The sequence below is a fragment of the Rhinocladiella mackenziei genome (genome assembly GCF_000835555.1).
Source record: "Rhinocladiella mackenziei CBS 650.93 unplaced genomic scaffold supercont1.7, whole genome shotgun sequence".
In the NCBI taxonomy this organism is placed as follows: Eukaryota; Fungi; Ascomycota; class Eurotiomycetes; order Chaetothyriales; family Herpotrichiellaceae; genus Rhinocladiella; species Rhinocladiella mackenziei.
In genome coordinates this window covers 131,108-152,962 of record NW_013550598.1, presented here as the reverse complement: position 1 = coordinate 152,962, position 21,855 = coordinate 131,108, and the positions used below count along the sequence as shown (strand labels likewise).

The 21,855-nt window shown below is 49.4% G+C and overlaps 9 protein-coding genes across 9 annotated transcripts; 4 read left to right on the top strand and 5 right to left on the bottom strand.

Moving 5' to 3' along the window:
• Positions 1–2,045: 2,045 nt before the first annotated feature.
• Positions 2,046–2,282, top strand: Z518_08926 (uncharacterized protein; the record flags this gene model as incomplete). The annotated part of the gene is made up of 1 exon (XM_013412883.1): positions 2,046–2,282. One exon carries the CDS (start codon positions 2,046–2,048, stop codon positions 2,280–2,282), a length of 237 nt encoding a protein of 78 aa, XP_013268337.1.
• A 744-nt stretch (positions 2,283–3,026) lies between these two features.
• Positions 3,027–4,248, bottom strand: Z518_08925 (uncharacterized protein; the record flags this gene model as incomplete). The annotated part of the gene is made up of 3 exons (XM_013412882.1): positions 3,027–3,689; positions 3,782–3,946; positions 4,072–4,248. 3 exons carry the CDS (start codon positions 4,246–4,248, stop codon positions 3,027–3,029), a joined length of 1,005 nt encoding a protein of 334 aa, XP_013268336.1.
• A 655-nt stretch (positions 4,249–4,903) lies between these two features.
• Z518_08924 (uncharacterized protein) lies at positions 4,904–6,844 on the bottom strand (the record flags this gene model as incomplete). The annotated part of the gene is made up of 5 exons (XM_013412881.1): positions 4,904–5,161; positions 5,219–5,494; positions 5,577–5,709; positions 5,776–5,970; positions 6,642–6,844. 5 exons carry the CDS (start codon positions 6,842–6,844, stop codon positions 4,904–4,906), a joined length of 1,065 nt encoding a protein of 354 aa, XP_013268335.1.
• A 1,113-nt stretch (positions 6,845–7,957) lies between these two features.
• Positions 7,958–9,322, top strand: Z518_08923 (uncharacterized protein; the record flags this gene model as incomplete). The annotated part of the gene is made up of 1 exon (XM_013412880.1): positions 7,958–9,322. The coding sequence occupies one exon, from the start codon at positions 7,958–7,960 to the stop codon at positions 9,320–9,322; it is 1,365 nt and encodes a 454-aa protein (XP_013268334.1).
• A 761-nt stretch (positions 9,323–10,083) lies between these two features.
• Positions 10,084–11,228, bottom strand: Z518_08922 (uncharacterized protein; the record flags this gene model as incomplete). Its single annotated transcript, XM_013412879.1, has 2 exons — positions 10,084–11,037; positions 11,118–11,228. 2 exons carry the CDS (start codon positions 11,226–11,228, stop codon positions 10,084–10,086), a joined length of 1,065 nt encoding a protein of 354 aa, XP_013268333.1.
• Positions 11,229–12,195: 967 nt separating this feature from the next.
• Positions 12,196–12,537, top strand: Z518_08921 (uncharacterized protein; the record flags this gene model as incomplete). Its single annotated transcript, XM_013412878.1, has 1 exon — positions 12,196–12,537. The coding sequence occupies one exon, from the start codon at positions 12,196–12,198 to the stop codon at positions 12,535–12,537; it is 342 nt and encodes a 113-aa protein (XP_013268332.1).
• Positions 12,538–14,816: 2,279 nt separating this feature from the next.
• Positions 14,817–15,206, bottom strand: Z518_08920 (uncharacterized protein; the record flags this gene model as incomplete). Its single annotated transcript, XM_013412877.1, has 1 exon — positions 14,817–15,206. One exon carries the CDS (start codon positions 15,204–15,206, stop codon positions 14,817–14,819), a length of 390 nt encoding a protein of 129 aa, XP_013268331.1.
• Positions 15,207–16,763: 1,557 nt separating this feature from the next.
• On the top strand, positions 16,764–17,828 carry Z518_08919 (uncharacterized protein; the record flags this gene model as incomplete). The annotated part of the gene is made up of 1 exon (XM_013412876.1): positions 16,764–17,828. The coding sequence occupies one exon, from the start codon at positions 16,764–16,766 to the stop codon at positions 17,826–17,828; it is 1,065 nt and encodes a 354-aa protein (XP_013268330.1).
• A 2,529-nt stretch (positions 17,829–20,357) lies between these two features.
• Positions 20,358–21,400, bottom strand: Z518_08918 (uncharacterized protein; the record flags this gene model as incomplete). Its single annotated transcript, XM_013412875.1, has 4 exons — positions 20,358–20,802; positions 20,853–20,956; positions 21,014–21,189; positions 21,241–21,400. The coding sequence occupies 4 exons, from the start codon at positions 21,398–21,400 to the stop codon at positions 20,358–20,360; spliced, it is 885 nt and encodes a 294-aa protein (XP_013268329.1).
• Positions 21,401–21,855: the final 455 nt, after the last annotated feature.

The window sequence follows — 21,855 nt, the reverse complement described above, 5'->3', positions numbered from 1 at the left end:
ACCAGTAGCCTCGAGCAAGCCGATGGAAATGGAATGAAGGATTGACAAAGTAGCCTAGCGCCCAGAAGGCCATCGCCCACCCCACAGGGTCGTCGCTAGGGATTTTCTTCTTTCCTTTCCTCACCCCCGGTCTCATGGTTGAGAACATGTCGATCTCCAGGGGCGACTATTCTGTGGTAGAGAGCGGTGGGCCAGCAAAAGCAAGTAGATGAGTTACCCCTACCACAGTCAGACCACCAAGAGCACATAGCTCCGGGTTTTGCCGACATCACGAGCTACTATCGAAGTTACTGTAGCATACATATTACTGGTGGAGGGTCAACAGGGGATCAAAGCAAGACGTTTCAATTAGTAGGCCACGACTGCCCCGTGATGATTGGAGCTTGGCGCCAAGGCTTGAGAGCGTCGCTATATTACTATATTGTTGAACGGGTGGTAACCTATCGTTCACGACTAACCAGGTTATTTTACAACACTCGCTCACTGTCACAACCTATACAATAGTAATGTCACATGTCTCAGCACCCGAGCCCACAGAAAATGTGGGCTCCAGGCCTCATAGTTAGTCCTCTCCTCGTACATGATCCTGAGTAGTCTACCATCGGTGAGGACACGTTGCACGGTGTCAAGGCGAGGAAGGGGTCACTCAAGTCTGGTCCAAGCGATGGCTCATCTCTGCATATCTATTGTACGACTCATGTCTGTCTAGTTGGCAATATGGTTAGGCGACTGACAAGAAGATCGACCTCCTCAGGATTTGACTCATCTGCTTCACCGATTCACCGCAGCAATAGGCCAACCTTTCTTGGGTGCCCTATGTTACCAGTTCCTTTTCGCTTCATGGCCTCGCCGCCATCACCAGTATCGTTGCCTCACTGGTATCTGGAATGATTGAATTCCCCTTTGCGAGATACATCGACATAGTAGGCCGTCCTCAAGGGTTTCTATTTATGTTGATCTGTGTTTTTCTTGGTAAGGTCTAGCTTTTTTTTTTTTTTTTTTGGGATCGGCATTCTAAGACTAAGCACTTCAATTAGCATTAATCCATATGGCGGTTTGCCAAAATGTCGAGACTTACGCAGCTGCCCAAGTGTTCTACTAGACCGGTCTGAACGGATTGGATATATCCTAGGAATGTTCATCTACGATACTTCCACTCTCTGGAATCGTCCAATTGCCATGGCCTTCACCTCCACGCCATACATCAGCAACACCTTTGCCGGCCCGGCACTGGGTCAGACCTTTTTAGATCACAGCACTTGGAGATGGGGTTATGGAGCGTTCGCCATCATCACCCTGGCCATATGTATCCCTTTCTGGACAATTTTCTTCATCTTGACGCGAAGTGCGAAGCGGAGAGCTCTCATATCCCCTAGGAAAAGTTCCGGCCAAAACTTTTCCCAGTCTGTATGGCACTATATTATTGAGTTTGACTGTAATGTCACCACACCTCCCTTCAAGGAAGAGGATTCGCTAACGGGTTCATAGTTGTCGAGTTAATTTTTATTTGTGGTAGATTTTCCATCTTCCTCTTACCATACAGTCCAGCGATGTATCAGGTCAAAGGATGGAAATCGCCAATATCTGTATGATCGTTTTTGGATTGGTGATTCTGGGTCTCTTCGCCGTCTGGGAAAGGTTTTCTTCGTCTAAACCACTCTTCCCGTACAAACTTCTTACCGATCGATCCGTCGTCGCAGCATGCCTGGTGTGGGCGAATTTGTGGCTGAGCTCCTAGTAGGACATGGCTCCGCTCCGCTCCCTGAAACCTCTTTTCCTCCTGGTTTCATGTTCTTGGGCAATTCCTCTCTCATTGTACGTGCCGTTCCCACTCTCCCCATTTTTTCAAAAAGGGTTTCGTTCAAAATAACCCCTTTTATATATGTCTTGACATTCTCATCAACCTCATCCGTTATTTCATCAGCTATAAATGGGCCGCCATTATTTCCATCCTCATTCAACTCCTGATGGTTGGCTTGATGATCCCTTTCCGCCAGCCCGATACTGCATTCGGACTGGTTATCATGATATAAATCTTCGCAGCCATGGCTGCATCGACACTCGTGACTGTCGAACAATTGGCAATCACGGCTGCCGTTCCACACGAGAACCTCGCTATGGCCATCGTCCTCCTCTCCGTGGTCACTGGTATCGGTGGCTCGATGGGCCAAACCATCTCCGGGGCCATCTGGACTCAAACTTTGCCGAGCAAATTATACGAATACCTCCCCGATGATTTCAAGGATCAAAGCCTGACAATCTACGGCGACCTCGTGGTGTAACTCAGCTATCCTTCGGGTGTCCCTGCCCGGGAGGCAATTATCAGAGCGTACGCGGATACTCAGAAACTCATGGTCATCACGGCAACCGCGCTCTTGGTTCCACCATTCGTCTGGGTTGCAATGCTCAGGAACTACAAATTGTTCGACCTCAAAGGTATTGTCATGAGGCGCCAAGAACATGTATATAGCATGCGTTACGCAGGATACCCCTATTCGACTTCCAAGCGTGGAAGTCGATGTCGCCCCTGCACCTATATAGATAGATAGGTATCCTTTTGACGTCTTTGCAGCCCGCTGGCGAGCCTGCCCCTGACAGGTATGTTGTTCTAGGAGGAGGGGAAACGCAAAAGAGTCCGATATTTGATGTCGGATGTTGGATGCTAGAAGCCAATTTATTCCCCCCACACACACATATTTATATGCATTCATCCGGTAACACGGCTCAGCTAGTCTGATGGTAGAGAACCACTCCCAGTTCCAGTCCAGGTGTTTGGAAGGAATTGGCCTGGATGCGGATTGGCAGCAAGGCATAGTAATTTAGCCGCTATCTCCTCGAATTCTCCTTTGATGGAACCTATCCATTCCCTTGCTCACACAGAATCCTTGTAGAGAAGAGGGTCACTCTCGCTGTGTGGATAATTTAGGAGAGAGAAACTCGAACGATACATGTTTTTGACTCTAAGCAATCGTCAGGCTAACCCCTCCTTCTCTCTACCTTATCTCATTTCAAGAACCAATCTGAGCTCAATACGTCCGAAGTAACTTAGACTGATTGTATTCCCAAGCCGTCATGGGTTTCACATACTTAGGCAAACACCCACTCTTGACAAACTCGGGCATGGTCGCCACCGAAACATCGCGATTCGGCTTCCCAAAATATGCAATTGAATACCGATCCTCAATCACACTCTCCGGGTCATCCGGCCCTGAGCAAGGCGCAGTAACCCGATGACATGCGGACCGCAACTGATCGTTCGTCCACCGCTGAAGACAATCGCCCACGTTGACAATCATCTCCGTGGGATCGTTGGCTTCCACGGGCATGTATTCGCCTGGCCCGTCTTGCCGTTCGATTTCCAACCCCCCAATCATGTCCTGGAAGAGCAGTGTGACAGTGCCAAAATCCGTGTGTTCCGAAATGCGCCGTGTGCCTTGTGCGAGCTGCGAGCGTTGAATGGCCGGGTAGTGGTTCATGCGGAGTTCGCTGGTGTTGGTTTCGCAGAGTTGACGGAAAAATGGGCGGGGGAACGCAAAGGCGAGGGCGATGGCTTCGAGGAGGACCATGTGCATCTCGTGGCAGCGTTCGTAGAGATCCGTCATGAACTTCTGGAAGCTTGGGATGTCTTTTTCGTCAGGCCAGATGTTAGGGTAAAGTTCGTCGTATTGTGAGCCTTGATCATAGGATTCCTGTTTTGGAATTCCGTATCTAATAAGTGAATATTCAAAATGAATTGTGGGGAAAAATAATAATAGGTATTTGAGGTGGTTGGGAAACGAACCTTGATGTCTCTCTTCTCTTCATCGGTCATGATTCCTTTCTCAAAATCCTTGACTCGCGAGAGCTTTTCTTGCCCAACATAACTGTATCCGCGATGTGGATTGGGTCGAGGGGGGTGGGCCGCTTTCATCTTGTCTTCTAACGGCATGCTGAAAAATCGCTTACTCTGTCCAAATGGAAAGTATATATTGTCAGAGCTCTGAAATGAAATGAATGAATGAAATCGGACGCGGAAAAGAGATCATTCCTTCCCCTCGTGCTCGCTGTGGTGAAGACAATATGTTCACGTACCCACTCAAAAGCTTCGTACATGGTCTGTTTGGGGATGATATGATTCTTCAGCTTAATAAAGCCCAGACGAGAGAGGACATCTTTTAGGGTCGCACAGAACTCGGTCTGCTGCGCGGATGTTCCATGAGTAAATAGTGAAAAGTCCAGCGAAGGCACATCGTGTCCTATCGAACCCATGACGGAAAGTGGTATTCGAAGAGGAAAAATCCACAAAGATAAGTTCAGGTATCTGTCAAACAATGACTCCAGTGATTTTGCGGGAATCCAAACAAATTGAACAATCATCGCCAACGCAAAAGCACAATCCTACAAGTGAAAATAGGAGTCAGTTCGATTGATTTTTGCGTAAAGTTGTGTAGAAAGATCCCCCGACCCATGTTTCAACATAGCAATGCAGTCTATATTTTGGCCGATTTCGGAGAATGATAGCAAACCCGAGCTCGCAATCGAAGCGAAAGTCTTTACAGGATACAAGTAAAGGGTATGCCGGGTACGGCAGAGCATATTGCACGTATGAGTCTTGGCTGGCTGATCGGTGATGACATAGTTTGTTCGGGAGCGGTCACAAGCATCTACGAACAAGACTTGAGTTGCTCCCGCTGGGCGTGAAAAAGTACATGTAGTAGGGCATTTTTGTCATTTTTGGGCTATTGAGCTGTCTCCATTCCGAACAGCTTACTTTCTAGCAACATCCTTCCAGGTCAGGCGTTCACGGGCGGCATGGACAAGAGCCACGTCTAGGTCTATTTACCTGTCCACTCCTCGTGTTACACACTCCTAGTGAAGCACGATAGTCCGATTCGACGGCCATGGACTTTTTGGTCTCATGCTTTCATATTCGGAAACGACGTGTAGTGGAGACCCCGGGCTCTAAACACGGAAGCGAGAGTCCAGGTTCACACATGATGTTCGCAGCTTGTTCGACTGGCCAATCCAGCCATCGATCCATGCCGCTCTCATGTAATGCCTTCTCGATCCCTCGCAGGACAAAACGTCCCCAATTCTCTGCATACCATGCATCACGAAAGGCGAGTGTCGCGACCGCAAAATGCGAGAGGATTATTAGGGCCGGAGGGGAGCAGGCTGAAACCTATCTCAATGTCAGAATGCACAGTGGATGCAGGTATGAAACCGAATAGGCATTCACCATTTTGATGAACCCAATAGGAAGCGTCATCGCCCATCGTCCTAGGATTCCCAGCTCTGAACAAGACCCTTGTCGGACGGAAAGAAGGAATCGATAAACATCTTCTAGACTCTGCAGTGCCATTTCACAGTCCATCCTATCGGCAGGAGAGCGACATCTTCGAAGCATACCGTATAACGCATCAAATTGCTTCTGTACTGGTTGCGAGAGTTGTACGCCTTCATGGGAGGGCACATCCAATGCCCAGCATATAGGACCGAATGGGCCTGCCTTGAGCTGTACATGTGTTAGTGGTGAGGAGCACCCAGGCTGGGGGGGGCTTGCTTTGAAGGGAGTTCCTGCATTGGTCAGCACCTACCCATTCTTTGTAGAGAGAGATCATGTCCGACACTCCTCTTGTCAGCATGAAAAGCTCAGCAACTTGTCCCATAGTGAGGTGTTGCTGGGTTGATGGTAACGCAGACGTCGTCAGGCATGACCTCGCTACCGACCTGGACTCCGTCAAAGACAGGGGATTAGTGATAGACCTGCAGACTTCCAACGAGGTGAACACATACGAGATGGAAAGCACGCAGGAACAGGCAAATAACGCGCCGTTGGCTTCAGGAGCAATATCGGTCGAGAGCATGGTTCGGAAACCCTCAAGTGTCTTGGCTAGATGTTTGTCGCAGAGTTGTATGTACACGACGGCTTCCGCCGGTCTCTCGTGCGCTTTGTGAAGGGCGGATAGGCCGAGGATACCGTGCATGAGACTTTTCTAGATTAGACACAGCCTGACCATGCAAGGTTGGATTCGCTTACTGTGTGGTTCAGGTAAGACAAGTCGTAGAACTTTTGGATGACGACACAGTTGACTTACCTACGGATACATGATGGCTTGTTCTGGGATGTACTCCCTACGTCTCGTATTAGCTAGATCAGGACCTGTAGCGTATGAGATACGAAGACGAGTGTCGAGTGGTACAACAACAGCAAACTACACAGAAGAGGGAAAAGATATGACTTCATCCCACATTAAGCAACTTTAGGCAGATGATAAGGCTAAAGCTTCAAGTGTTCCAATGCCAGGTCTTCGTCACGGCCATAGAGGTGATGACAGCGAAGATTTGGGTCTGCCGCAACATCATTTATATTCCAGATGTATGCTTTGGGATTAGGGTTGAGGGAAGACTGACTTGCAAAGAAATTGGATAGTCTCGCTGGTTCCAAAAGATTGTTGCGTGTTCTGGCTGAAGTGACGCATCAATTCGAGGTCCTGAATCCATTCTGGCTCGGTGATGAGAACAGATGCGGCGACATTGCTTTCTCGCTAGAGCATACGGTGTCAGTGGAAACGACCGTTAGCAGCAAAGATTTTGACACCTGCTTTGGCTCATAGATGGACAGGGTGTTTGGGCTAAAAACAGGGCCACATTGGACTTACAGAAGGGCAACGAGGCAGAAGGAGACTGCACTGTTCGCCACGCCGGATGCAATTTGCACAGGGTGTTCGTTCGTCGCACTGTAGAATGGTTCAAAGTCATTGGTTGGCGCCGAGTACATTGAAGGTCGGTGACCAACCTTGACGTGTCTCCTCTTGCAGTTTGTGCAGCCATTGCGAGACTTTTTCCTGCCCGACTGGGCCATGAGACATTGCTTGACGGTCCTTCAAGTGCCTCTGCGGCGATGAGGGCCAGCGTCATGGGACACAGCGGCCCGAGACAGCTATTGCAATTGCGAGCTCGAGCTGTATCAGAAATGAGGAACGAAGGAGATCAGGGGGGAACAACCCACCATCGGATTCGAGTGCGAGCCTGCTGGTGTTCTGGCATTTTAATCGTTCGCACTGGACACGAGTCTCGGAAGTGTATCGGCAGGAAGGACGGCCACCCCCATGCTGGACGACGACATGTGGGTTACCGTGCAGGAGGGTCATGAAACAATTCAAGCTCCGCCCCGGAGGCTTTTCCCGGACAGAAAGTGATGAGCCATTAGAGGTAGCGAAGGATGAATTCTGCTGACCGGCCTGCTGCGTGTGGGTAGTTGAAGGGTGCCAGGGCGAGAGAGAGGGGTTCTAAAGAGGCGATCATTCTGTCTTTGGTCAACATACCACTATTGTCCAAGGACGCCGGTCTCGCAGGGCTGTCCACATGCTCACACCAGCGAAAGGGGCAATGATCGACAGAAGTGGTTGATAAAAAGTTATCTGATCAAGCTAAACGGACCGGGCATCCAATGGTATGCTCTAGGCACACGAAGCGTCTTGGATCAAGTGGTCGAAAGAAAGTTATCTGATCCGTTCATAGCTCCAGGTGGCTGCTGCCAAGCTGAGGAAGTGGGGAACGGAGGAACGAACTTTATGAGAGCGGAGCCAAAAAGCTTCCCTGTTCTTACATGCGCCTTCCAGGATCAACTCACCAATGCTGATCGCTCGTTTTGTCAAGTTTCATGCAATGCACATAAAGGCTCGGGTTCAACCCGATGCTTCGCGACGCCACTCGATTCCTCATTAACCGATCTCTCAGAGCTCCGAGGTGGGCCCAATGGTCTTTGATGTCGACGAGCATGGAATCGGAGATCACCTTCTAGTACTGCTGTCCTGTACACGGCTAGTTGATCATTCGCACAGCTCGTGGAGATACGATTCGAGGTGTTCAGCTCAATAATGGCAGCGGCATTTCTTTGTCTCCAGCATCGAGACGCTGTTCATGCTCTTCTTTTCTTTCTTTTATACTGCCTCACAATATTACAGCTATCAACATGGCTTCTCTAGCTCTACCTACTACCATTCGCCTCCCGCATCCTTATCTCACCACATATGCTGTGCACGAGGTGAGCAGCCCTCAGACTCTTACTTCTAGCAGTGCGAAATGGCTTCACATCCGACATGAACCTAGGGTGCTGTCTACTGGCATGTCCACACGATATGACGGTCAGGCTCCGCCAGAAGTGTTACACAGCAATGCCGTTTTCTCCGAACCACGAAACGATAAAAAGGAGAACGAACTTCCTCCCTTCTCCAATAATACAGCCTGGGCCCGTGTGCGCCGAAGCCCTGAGAGCAAAATTGTCTGGAATGAGCCATCGGCTCCGAAAATAGCACAGACATGGCTGATAATCTACAGTCTCTTCACACTTCGTCCAGAGCTGGAGGCCTTTCGACTCAGCCTGGTTGGATCCGGCCGGGAGACAGCAGCGGACGAATTGAAGAAAGTCGGGTTGGCTGTGCAGCATCCCGTTCCAGAAGGCAAGTCCGCGACGGCACCAGAAGCATTCCCGGAGGTGCTGATCGTGCTGCGTGGGAACTTCTGGCAGGGTGCAGGTTCTCCCTTTGGAGTGCGTCCAGTGTGGGCTCCCGAATCCAATGTCCTGGCCTCCTCCAGTAGGGAACTGTCTTCCTACCCACAATATCCGCTGAACTATACGACGAGCACCAAGTTCCCGGAAGCACGGATTCATTCCTTCCACCCTCGCCGTCCAGCAAAGCCTGTCCCAGGGTCCATCTGCTATAGTCGCTACATCCCGCACCTGGACGAACATTTCAGTATGGTAGCACTAGACTATACCAGCGAGGAACACCTACGTCTCTTCCACCAGTGGCAAAATGACCCACGGGTGGCGGCGGGATGGAACGAAACCGGTACTCTCGATCAACACAGGGCGTACCTCCGCAACCTCCACGAAGACCCGCACACCTTCAGCATCCTGGCCAAATTCGATGATACATATTTTGCCTACTTCGAAGTCTTTTGGGCCAAAGAAGACCATATGGGAGTGTACGGTGACGCCAGCGATTTCGACCGCGGCCGGCACTCGCTCGTCGGCGACTCATCTTTCCGCGGCCCGCATCGTGTGAGCGCTTGGTGGTCGAGCTTGATGCACTACATTTTCCTCGACGACCCACGCACCATGTACACTGTTGGCGAGCCCAAATACACCAACACGACGGTGCTGTCGTACGATTTGATGTGCGGCTTCGGGGTGAGCAAACTGGTCGATTTACCCCATAAGCGCTCTGCATTTGTGCGGTGTTCCCGCGAGAGGTTTTTTCAGATTTGCCCTCTGGCGTATGATGGACAGAGACATGTGGGTGGGACAGAGATCCCTTTGTTTGCTAAAATGTAGAGTATGATAAAGACAATTATATAAATATGATTTCTCTGGTATAGATGTGTCTGATGGAAGATCTCAACTCTTGACTGTATGTATGTGCTCACGTCGCAAGAAGCTGCCCCGCTTGCTCGCCGAGCTGGCCCGTTCGAATAGAACGATTGGTGAAACACACATACTCGGGCAAACCTCCACATACTAACAGCTTCCTCTCGTTTCTTGGGACTCGTAAGACATGGGAAACGTTCAAGCTCTTCCTCCGAACCATATCATCCCCAAAGTTATGCCCGAACCTCAGCTGTCAGAGCGGCCCCTGCCAAGACACTAACTAAGCACCGGCCGAGACGTAGGCTCACATCCTGCTTCTCCCACCACATTATTGCTTGACTCTCGAGCGATCGAGTCGATATCATATAGGACAGTTAATCCCTTATTGAATCACGCTTTGCCCTTCTGTTCCTTGGCATTCCTTGATATCAGCTGTCGTGGCAAATGGTAAGGGGCTTGCCAAGAGAGATCTTCCCTATTGGCGTGTAGTTCGTAGGCAGGCAAGAATGCAGGTCCCCCCACCCCCCCGTACGTTGCATCTCATGTTGGAATTGCTAGTGTTGGAGGATCCACTCCTGCGCACTTTTTGTGAAATTGCTTCTTGTCTCGGCTGTCTGCACCTGCAGAGAATTCCATCCATTTTCTTGGAAGAGAAAATTTTTTTTCGCACGCTTCGCCGAACCGATGGAAAAATAAGAAAATAAAAAGGAGGGTGGTAGTCAAACCAATTATAGCTTACTCTTGCTCTTACCCTTACCTTTCCCCAGTCGCAGCAGAGCCCGCCCATCTGCAAGTACAATCTTGTCTCTCACACTCGTCACGAATCGAACATCCGCCACCACCATGGCTTCTTCGTCCTCATACTCGTCAAGAACCCACATCTTGGTCTCCAAGACATCCCCGGGCCACACGGGACTCGTGAATCTCGCACGAAATGACGTGAGAGCGGTTGGATCGCCGTGTGCGAATACATTCAGCACGGCACGGCTGACTCCATTCCAGCTGTAGAGGCCGTGCAGGATCGGCGTGGGCTGCACCATGGCACTTTCGACGTATGTGGCGTGGAGGGGGTTGTAGTCGCCATTCAGACGGTACAGGAGGTGTGCTGTTGCTGGGATTTGGTGGGTTGTTGTTACTGTGGTCGCCGTCTCCGCAGGTGGCGGTGGTAGTGATGGTGATAGTGAGTCTTGTTCATCACAATCGAAACCCATGATTAGCGTTATTTTCATGATATCGTATGCTTCGTAATAAGGATGGCTTGGGGTAAACTTACCATTCGGCCCTCCCCATCCACCTTGGCCCATGAACACTGCTGTATCGCTCATCCTCGTGAACTCTACCTCGTCACCGCTCTCGAGAATCTCAACTATCAAGTGCTCTGTCTTGAGCACTGTACTTCTTCCTTTCCCCTTATCCCAGACGGCCACGACCTCACTCCGCACTTCGAAATTTCGACCTTGGCTGGATGTCGGGATCGGGCGTAGAACGTCCAATGTCCGCTCTCCATCGACCACACGAGTAATATCCAAGGCTGGGAATGTAGGATAGCCCACTAATTGACCGGGAGGTGGGAGAAAATGTGTCGTGAAGTGTTCTCTCCAGGGAACCATGGATACATGATCATGTTTGAAGGTCAGCACTATAGGGTATGTTGGAAATGCGGCGAAGTTTGGATGATTTTCCTAACCAGTTTCAAAAGTCAGACGCAAGGTGTTGGGTCGAAAAGCTCACAATATTGGTAACCTATTTTCTTCTAACATACATATAGATAATGCAGTTCGTCCGCGGTGCAGCCGATGCTTAGAGCAAAGTATACTACATCTCGGTCGTTCCATGTCACTGCTTGGGATGGATATCGATATAATGAAGGCATACCTGGAATTCTGGTGGTGGATAGTGTGGTGTAGAGGTGGAACAGAACTCAAGGAGGGCTTATGTCACGGGGCGAAACCCTTTGACATTAAGACAAACATGCCAAGCCGGCAAGCCTGGCACTCTTAGACTTGATGCCTCCTCAAAGCGCGATTGTCGATGTTATATTGACCGCCTCACTACCATTTAGATCATTGCTATTAGACTGCGGAGTCTAGAGAAGATATATGAAGGAATGCGTTGCAGACTGAATAAGGAGTGCGACATTGCCAAGCATAGAGTCACGTGATTGGCTAACAATTGCCCAGATCTCACACCCTTATGCCATTTCGATTTGTTATATGTGGCTTGTACGCTTCGTACACGCTTCGAAAGGTAAATAGTCTGACGGTCCCCTGGACCCCTTCGAAATAGGACAAGTCGTCCATAAAATCAGATTCCACCATGAGGCACTTTAGCGCAGGTTGGAGAAGCACCGTCCAGCGTTCGCAGTTGTCAATATCGACCACCCTCCGATTTCGACGTTGTCAACACCAATGTCGACATCTGGCATTGTCGGCATATCCAAAACGGGTATCCCAGCACTCAGCATAGTGCATGGCAATTATTAAAGTTCTACTATCTACCTCCAAAACAGCTGCTATGCCTCCAAGCACGTTCGTCAAGGTCTTCTACATACCGATATTCGTGACCGAGTTGTCCGATTCGAGACTTGGCGGTGTTCTTACGCTTATTCAGAGCATGCTTAGTTAGGATCCATTTCAAGCCGTCATGCGTTAGTTCGGTGGAAGGACCTGAAGACGGCGTCGATGACAGCAAAGTTCAAGGCTGATACAGAGGGAACTAAGGGAGTCATAGACATTTTTGCTGCTGCAACAACGTCAACAACAGCAAAAAAGTGTATAGATGTCGAAGAGCTAGGAATCCTAAAAGGCGGTGAACTAGCACTCGGATAACATTTCCAGACTATGTTGACACCCATTCCTCTCGATGTTGATGTTGGCAACATCGACATCATTTCGCAATGTCGACGTCGGAATGTTGGTAACTACGAACCCTGGCATCGTCACGAGGGAGAGCGAGGGAAGGTCGATCCGCGCTCGGAAGCTTTTCTTCAGAAACTGCTGAACCTGGAAGCAGCCGAGAATGTGACGAATGACAGCCGCAATGATATTATCGGAGTCAACGTAGCAGCTGGATCTGACATTACAGCTGTCACCCTAAGCGTAGCATTTTACTATTTGGATAAATCTCCGGAAAAGATGACAAAGCTATGCGAGGAGATCAGTACAGCTGAAAAAGAAGGGTGACTCTCTGACCCTATGGTGTTTCGAGAAGTCCAGAAATTGCCTGATCTACGAGCCGTTATCAAAGAAACTTTGAGAATGCATCCGGCCGTCGGCGCCGTTCTGTCGAGAAGTGTCCCAAAGGGTAGTGCAACCCTGGGAGGTTTCTTTTCTCCAGAAAGAATGAGTCAGTGCAGACGTGTCCAAATAAGGCAGAGTCTCATGACGTCCCAAGACGCGGGTTGGAACCAATACGTGGCCTCTAAGTTACAACGAAACCATTAACGATAACGACGCCTACACCTTCCGACCAGAACGCTGACTAGATCAAGTGGATAGTGCAGAAGCAAACTTGCGAGAGTCTATGAATTTTGCTGTCAGTAGGCTGCGTGACAGGTCGGGTTGGGCAGGGTTTTCGAAGCCAGCGATCAGCTGCGAAAGCTTCAAACGCGTGTCCGAATAAGTTTGAACGGCGACCTAAATAAATCCCCTTCACGATGAGATTGCTTGGTCAATTCAAGACTACTCATAAATCCGGAAGAATCGGTTATTGTTTAACGTATTTTGGAGACAGGAGAACGGATTTCTTCTGCTGAACCTCTGTGCAATTCGCTGTCTCTTTGTCGGCACAGAAAATGCCGCGCATTACGAAGCTGTACTTCTCGAAAGAAACATACGAGCAATGATAACTGCTATGAGGATTTGGCCTTCTTTCATCACCTGCGAAGCTCTACTAACTATACCTAAAGTGGGATCTCGTCACTTCTAAACATCCAGAGGAGAACATTCCCTTAGCCCAGACGGCTCTAGGAGGGCAGATTTTCATGATGTTGTCAGGAGTTAGTCTCACCAAGTCCATCCTGCGGCTGTCGCCGATAAACGAATTGCTGCTGACCCTTTGACTTAGAATCCCCGCCTGGTTGCTATTGCCTCAGCTTTGCACGGCACCGTGATATCGGTACTTTTCCTCTTTCCCGAAGTTTTAGCAAGCTTCAACGCGGCTAACGAGTCCACAGTGGGCGAGGGCTTCGGATTTGACAAATATGGAGTACGAAAGCCTCGGCCTCGAAGACTCAAGCAGACCTCAACTAGTTAACACCTAGCGGAGCTGGGCACGCAAAGAAGAACTCAAAAGGTATTACCTCCCAAATAGCCTGTGCTATACGCTATCATTCCTGACGCCTACTCACGTATAAATTCATAGGACGGCACTTGTGGTTTTATCCAAGACGCCGAGCTCGCAGCTTTGTATCATCGTGAGCCATTTCTTCGGCATGGCGGAAAGAATGTTCCCATAGCTAGTTCCTCGGAAGCCTTCTTCGCACCTACAGTCGACTACTGGGTCCAGGGCATCAAGAAAGAACCAAACTAGGGGCTATGCGACAGCGCCGCGATACCTGTGTCTCCCTCGCTAAGATACCAGCTACCAAACGAAGCCTGTGCTCACAGCCAATTCAGTGCATATGCCATCCTTGAATGCATCGGTGCTTCCATCTGTGAGGACAGAGTTGGGGATTCGTTTGAACCGATCAAGGCCTAAAATATGAGGCCGGTCTCATCTTATGGTATGAAGTGTTTGGTGAAAAGCTGAAAACCGAATCAGACCCACAGTGTTTGCTGATTCTCTGGCGCTGGACGTTCCCCTCGACGGCCATCGACTTGAATCGATTGGAACTGGCAACTGGAAAGGAAGTCGCGGCTGCTCCATCATGTGCCCAAATTTTGGGGGAATGATCGTCTCCTGTGGACTCGAAGAGATGCCTCGTCCCCCCCTTTATCTTCCCCAGAAGCACATGGTGAACACGTTGTTACGACAACCTGTGGCGGCCCACGTTCCCCAATATTTTTTTATCTGCCGCTATCTCGTGGACATCCTTCTACCTCTCCATCTCCAACAGTACTACTACGGGTATAGAGGACCTGTCCCTTGACAAACGTCGAGTCTCCGGAGTTTCACATGCTAGGCATCAATTTCTCACATCAGTGGTCCGAAATCATTGGGCTTCGGAGTGGCAGTGGTGGTTTCGCCACCGTGAAAGGAAACACGCTGTGCGCACTTGCGGATATGCTCAGACAGATTGGTCACTGGGAAATTGCTTCATCGATTTTCTCGAATCCTTGGACCTCTTGTTCACGGAGGGAGCGAGGAAGGTTTGTTTTCACGCTGAAGATACAAAGTAAATGATAGACCTCCTGTAGAGATCCTTATGATTCGCCTTCAGAGACAATATTGGAATATGTCTTCCGGACCATCTGCAAATACAAATCAAGGAAGAAGACTCTTCACGTCACGTCTGAAAAGGCTATCTTTCACATCTTGAGTAATTTTTGAATATTCCTGGTTGTCTCCCCTGTAGACTCAAGGTCCAGAAATGTCCTCCTGGCATATACTCCACCACGACGTTAGGGACGCCAGGGATGTGTTCCTTGGAGTTCTCATAAAGTTCCCGTGGCTGCGTCTTGCTGTCAAAACCCCGCAAGATCATAACAGGGCACTTCCATTTGGCGAGCAACCTGTTACGGCGATCAAGCCACTCCGAACTGAACGAGGACGAGTTGAAATAACGTGGCACAGCTTTGGTGGTGTCCAGGTATGAGAATTCCTGAATGACGCAGGCGAATTCAGTGTCGGAATCCGGTCGTTTCGTGACCCATGTATAGACAAAGCACACGAAGCGAGTGGGATCCGACATGATGTCAGTATAAGGTGCGTCCATGAAGGCATCCCCCTTCGGAGCGAGGAGCGGATTAAAATGGTACAGTGATTCAGTGGTACGCCTTCGATGTGATCGGAGAGCTCACATTTTCGACCAAGTTTGGATTCATGGAGAAGGAGATCAACATTGGGAACGCAACTTGGTTCATCGACGTCCTTTTGTTCTATAATTCCGCGATTGGCCTAGCATTTCGTTTTCATTGGTTACTTCTCGGTAACCCTATCACGACGTGGCTGATGAAGAGTGGTTCCAGCGGCAGAGTAATTATAGACGTAAGCCTCTCTTGCTCTCGCTCGGCTCATCAACCCGCCATAAACTAGATCTTAAGCTGAACAGAATTGCGCGTCAGATTGTGAGAGGATAGATTCAATGCAGAAAAGAAAGGGGGTCGGACCATCGAGATATGCTTTCTCGTTTCCTCAAGGAGCATGAGAAGAAGCCTGCCGAAAACATGATGAGGGTCGTTGAAATAACTTGTGCCATGAACGTGTACGTCTTGTTTTCTTCTGTTAACCCCTCTTCCATCCCCTAGGTCCAAAATTCAGGTACCGATGGTTCTGAGAAGCTCTTAGCTCGAACTCGCATGAATCGAATTACAGAGGTGCGGGTTCCGACGCGGCCGGAATTTCCTTGGCTGGGACCCTGTCCCACCTTTGAAGAACCGACATGTTCTCAAAAGTTGAGAGACGAGATCGATCAGTTTGATGCCGATGGCAAACTATCTCACTCCGTAAAACCCGTTGAGACACAGTCCAAGCCATACCTGCTGGCTGTCATCAAAGAGTCTATGAGAATCTATCCATCAGTGGCTTTCATCTATCCACACTATGTCCCCGAGGGTGGAATTACGATAGCAGGAAAATATATCCCAACTGGAGTATACTTGTCCTTTCTTTTTCTTCCTGACTTCATGGATATTTACCCACCTGTTCTCCAAGAAAGAAGGCTGATTCAATCCAAAATGGCTCGTATAGGAAGGGTCGTAAGGTCTGAGCTTGAGTGGAAATTCTTCAGTGGGTAGAGGGAAAACCTTCCTTCTCTTCAACTCTTTCTCTGCTCGTAAGAGCGTCTTTCTTCGAAAGAGCTACTCGCTTCTCCCTTGGTACCAACGAGGTAGAAGTTGGGCTCAACCATGCCACAGGTGCGAATATGTGTTGCAAAGGCTCAATATGATCACGAGAGCCAATGTTGGGCTAGAGAATAGGTAAGTTGTCGATTCCACCAATCGCACATATATCAGGAGCCATACTACTACCCCTGCATATCCGATCTCCGTATCAAATGAAGGTTAAATGTCGCTGCTCGTGCCAAATTCGACGGATTCGTTTTGATGAAACCTATCCCGAGGTAAATGCCAGAACTCAACTTAAGCTTTGAATAGTAATTATGCACCCGAGGTCCACTCGAAGACGCTAATTTCAAACCTGTAGTTCTCTACTTGCACATCTCCATAAAAGCAACTCACCTGCATTGAATGTGCGGGGCCCAAAACTGTATGAAGTGATCGAGAATCTACCTCGTACTATAGTTACCATGGCTGTTGACAAGATCAAGCCTTTCAACGATCCTCGAGTACAATTGCGTTCGGCTGTTCTCAATGGCCTTAGCTATGGCTATCTCTACTCTGAGCCTCCTCCGTCTGTCGCTCGACGAGGTACTGTCCTGCTTATACATGGATTCCCTGATCTTTCCTTCGGATGGAGATATCAGATCCCATATTTAACTTCGCTCGGTCTCAGCGTAATTGCGCCCGACTGCGTTGGATATGGTCGGACTGATTCTCCTTTGCACACCTTATCCGACTTTGGGTACAAACGAGCCGCAGATGACCTGGCCACGTTATGCGAGCAACTTGGTTTGACAAAGATTCTTCTGGGGGGCCATGACTGGGGCTCTGCTATTGCGTGGCGGATGACCCAATACTACCCAAAGCTGATCAGGGCCCTATTCACTTTCTGCACACCTTACTTCCCTCCGTCACTTCGCTATGAACCGCTCGCAAATATTATACGCAATTACATGCCAAATCTGGGCTACCAAGCTCATATGATCTCTGGGGAAGTCGAAGACAATGTCCGGTCGCGTTCTGAGATCCGTGCCTTTTTGAACGCCGTCTTCAGCTCGCTCAATTCCGCGCGCCTAGACCGACAAGCAGGCTTCGACGTGTATCGAGGAATCGATTTTGGCCTTGTTTTGTCTGAGTCATTTCCCCTTACCGACCTCGTTAGTAGTGAGGAGCTCGACTTCTACGCCTCTGAATTTTCTCGCAACGGCATCCGTGGCCCTATGAACTGGTACCGCACTCGAGAAATCAACTGGACAGACGAATACGGATTTTTCTTTGACCACGGCAAAATCCCCAAACCGAATCTCCGATTCGGCGCCACCCACGAAATATTGTTTGTTCGAGCCACACACGACCCGGCTATCACCGACGATATGGTTGCCCGCATGCGGCCTAAAGTCGACAAGTTGACATACCACGATCTAGAGTGTGGACATTGGATGCTTTGGGAGAAACCAGCGGAAGTTAATCGTATTCTCGGGCAGTGGTTGGAAGATAAGGTCTTCAAGGAGGAACTCGCCAGCAAGTTGTAATTGGAGTTGTTCGTTTGATCCGCTGCACACCAATATACGCATCCACGAGTCTTGACCTCTCCAAAATCCACTTCCGTTCCAGACACCGAGCACTCCCCGCTTAGACTTGAGTCACGACTAAGCCATTCTTGAAATATGGCCGTGCAATTCTGAGCATGTCTTAACCCGTCCCTGAGGGACGCCACGAGCAGTGTGAACGAAGCCGTGAGCTGTGCGTAGGGATGCGCAACTCGACCATAGGCACCCAGTTTTTGGCGGTTTCGTATATTCGGAATTTCCTAGGTGTAACATCCCGACATACCACGTCGTAAACAGAAGGTCCCAGCCATCGAATTGAATCCCCAGCCTTCGTAAAGTGGCAGGAAGAAGAAGGCTGGGTGCTGTGATAGAAGGATCGAAGGGTATAAGAAGAGCCTTCGAACTCTTAGATAGAGAGACAGGTTTCAGTACATTACTATTCCACACCCGACCTTGTGCACTTGCAACGATTTGTGATCCCTCTCCCTACACCCCTCGTAACAGATCTTTACCCTTCGTTGTTACACTAGATCTATGCTAATCTCGTCCTTTATTGTTGCGACAAATGTTTAACAGCCGCATTTCCGGCTAAACTGCTGCTGGAGGTATAATTTATCCCATTGGCCTTAATCGACCAGTGACACCGGGAGTAGATAGATTAGGCGTTTCTGGCTGGCAGGGCTCTAGTCGAGTGGCTTATGGTCATGCGGACTAGAAATTGGTAGAGCAAAGCAGAATAATCCAAGCAGAGTGAGCGGCAATTAACCTTTCGCTGGATGGATGAAAGGGCCCGGCTTCACACAACCACGGCTTATTGGGAAACATAGGAATGGGATGGATAGCGTTATCTTGAGATTGATTGGTCGACTTGATAAACTAACAGAGCTTCAGGCAGGTGTACATGTTTCTGAACATCACCTGAGGAACAAGTTTTAAGTGGAATGAAGCGCTCGATAACGGCTCAACTTAGTTCTCCGTTCTAGTATATCAGCACCGAGATGAACGGATAGACTTCATCTGCTCTAGTGGTAGTCTTGTCATGAGTGTGGTAGTGAGATCAAATGCAGAGAGGCGAATCGACACGTCCATGCTGGCGGCGAACGTGTCCGCAACCCAGCAGGAAACACGATACCTTGACGACAACAACACCGCTGATACACGCTCGGTTGCACGGTCGAACCAAGGACACCTCAACGAGCAGCAGAGATACTCTAAATAGAACAGTCTTCTCGTCGACATCTGTGGTCTGCCGGAACGTAACATAATAGAGGACGTCCAGACGAGAAAAGAAGTAGGGATCCTGCGAACACGGCAAGGACAATCTGTCAGGAAGTGCGAAGAGGAGATCTACGAGCGAAGAGGCAAGAGAAACACCACAAGCCCCAACGAGGCATAAAGTTCGCGCATTTAATGGAGCATCATAGAACAAGAAAATAGCTGAAGCCATAGTGGTGATGTAGCGGGAGCTATGAATATGTTAAAAAGGCGTGACATGCCACGGAATCCAAAACATGCAAGAAAAAGTGCTCATGCGGGGAGAGAAAACAACAGCAGATGTGTAGAGAATAAGTAGTCTTTGAGTCTATTGAATTCTCCCTAGTCGTTTCATTTTCCCTATGAGGTTCATACAGTCCAAGCCAATAGGCCATTGCGGAGTAGCAGTGATGTCGGGCATTTGTCCGACCAAAGGGCGGTTCAAGGACGTGCAGTGGAAGGGAGAATTAGGACTCTTCGGCCGTATGGAGATCCGGGTGTGGCCGAGGAGGTGCATGCTATGACACTCGCAATTTCCGCTACGGTGAGCAGGAGGTGAACGTACATATACTAGATCATCGTCTGGCACAGGTATTGACTGCGCGTAGCAACAGCCCGAGAGTCGATGGCACAACGATGACAGAGGGGAGGCCCACCGACGATACGGTAATCAGCTTGAGTGTGCATTTGTAGTTCTACGCAGCTTATTCAGATATTCCAGCAGTCTAATGAGGTCGCGCAATCACGCATCCACTACGCGACAAGATCCGGCGATGTGTCGCCATGCAGATGTACGTACAAATGTATCACTGTGGCGTCAACTGCCCGACGCCAGCGCAAGCTTGGCTCCTTGACGATTTCGTGACTTTCTCCCAATATGCCATTTGTATCAAGAACATATCCGCCAATCTTTATCGAGAGCGTGAAGACGAAGGCGGTCGCTTTGTGCGCATGTTCTGGAGTTGCAACCAAATGACCTAGAACTAAACAGAAAGCCCTTCTGCTCCCCGCCCGCTGAACCGATTTAATTAGCCGGAAATAGGGATGCACTCAGATAGAGAGGGGAGGTTGTCAGAAGGGTGCCAGATGATCAGCAGACTGCGTGGATCATAGAGCAATTAGTGCAAGTGATGACAGCATTTCCTGCTGTCTCCTTGTCATATGTGGCGTTGGACATTCAGCGACTTTAGAGAGATGTTTGAAATCGGGTCTTTTGTTCATCTAGGTAGCTTGGACAGGGACAGAATGCAACTTGAGCTACCCGAATCGCAAAGAGACCAACAGAGCCCAGGCCACCACCAAGATAAACACCATCGCCGCGGCCATCCACGAGGCCAACCTTATGAGGCGTCTGACTTCTACCCCCACGATTGCCTGTATTCGAGCGGTTGTTTCAGCTCTGGCATTACCGTTGGGAAATGGGATCTGCGGCACCTCTTTACCCAAGAATCGACATAGCGGCTCCCAACCTTCTTCAACGCTGTATTCCAGATGTTTCTCTCCACACAGTCGGCGGACCATACTGTAATGTTCCTCGAAGACGGCTTTCCCATTTTTCTCGAAGTCACCAAAGTAGGAGTCGAATGCTTTGATAAACATTCGTCTCGCGAAGCGATGACGACTTCTGGTAAGCCACGCAAGAAAGTCGACCAATGCAACCCACCAGTTGAACATGTTTGCAAGCAAAGCCGTTTTCACCGACCTATAACACAGTGTCAGTATGCTCGCCCATACCGCAACCCAATTACGTACGCATGCCAAATATCGACATGTCGATTGGATAAAATGACTTTGGCGTTAGGATAGGTACGGATCAACTCCTCTGCAAAGCAAACGGCTGGTATATCGCACACAGCCTATGTAAGGAAATTAGCCAGCGCTCCCGGCGAGCTGTGATTTTGTGTCAAGGATACCTGGTAATTTCCCAACAGGTTGTCCCAGTCATCAATGTCATATTGTTCCCTGGTTTTGTCGAATTTTCCTGCCAGGGCCTCGAGCCATAGCACACAGTCAAGTGGACTCTCTACCGCGGCGGTATAGCCATGATAGGTGCCGTCGTACCCCAGATGGACCAGCGCCTTCCGAATCGCTATCCATCCCAGTCAGTTGAAGTAGGCATTCTGGTCGCACTCATACTCACACTCAGTACCCGTCCGACCCAATCCCAGTACCAGGACTTGCATCGGCACGACGCGTTTGCAAGCCCTACGTTCTACGTACTTGTGCTCTGTGCTGATCATGTTCCTGGAAGCTGTCGCGAGAATTGTCTCGATAGTCACAACGGTTGCACGAAGGGGCATATGGACCTGTCCTTCGCGCAACCTTTATATTCATACCGCATTTGAGATCTGCAATCATGAAGCTGGCGATTAAACTGTTAGAACCTTTTGGACGACAACATCATTTTGGGGAGAGAGGAAATCAGTGCCACATGCGTGTTGAGCCATCGGTGCTGTTTACGTCAAAAACACACACTCCATCTCAGTTAGCCGTCTTATTCACAAGATCCAGACAGCTGTCTAATCTTGTTATGTCGACAGTCGGACACATTGACGGGGTTGTCAATGCAGGGCGGAGTTTGTCGCACCGAAGATCCCTTCCTTAAACTTGGCTAGCTCTCTGTCACACAATATCACACCTTCGATTGAAGTTGCTCTGACGTTGGCCCTTGAGCGAGAAGCTCTCATCTAACGAGATGAATAGAACCTTCTCTGGCGTGGAAGAAGAGAACACGGACGCTGAGGTCGGACATGAA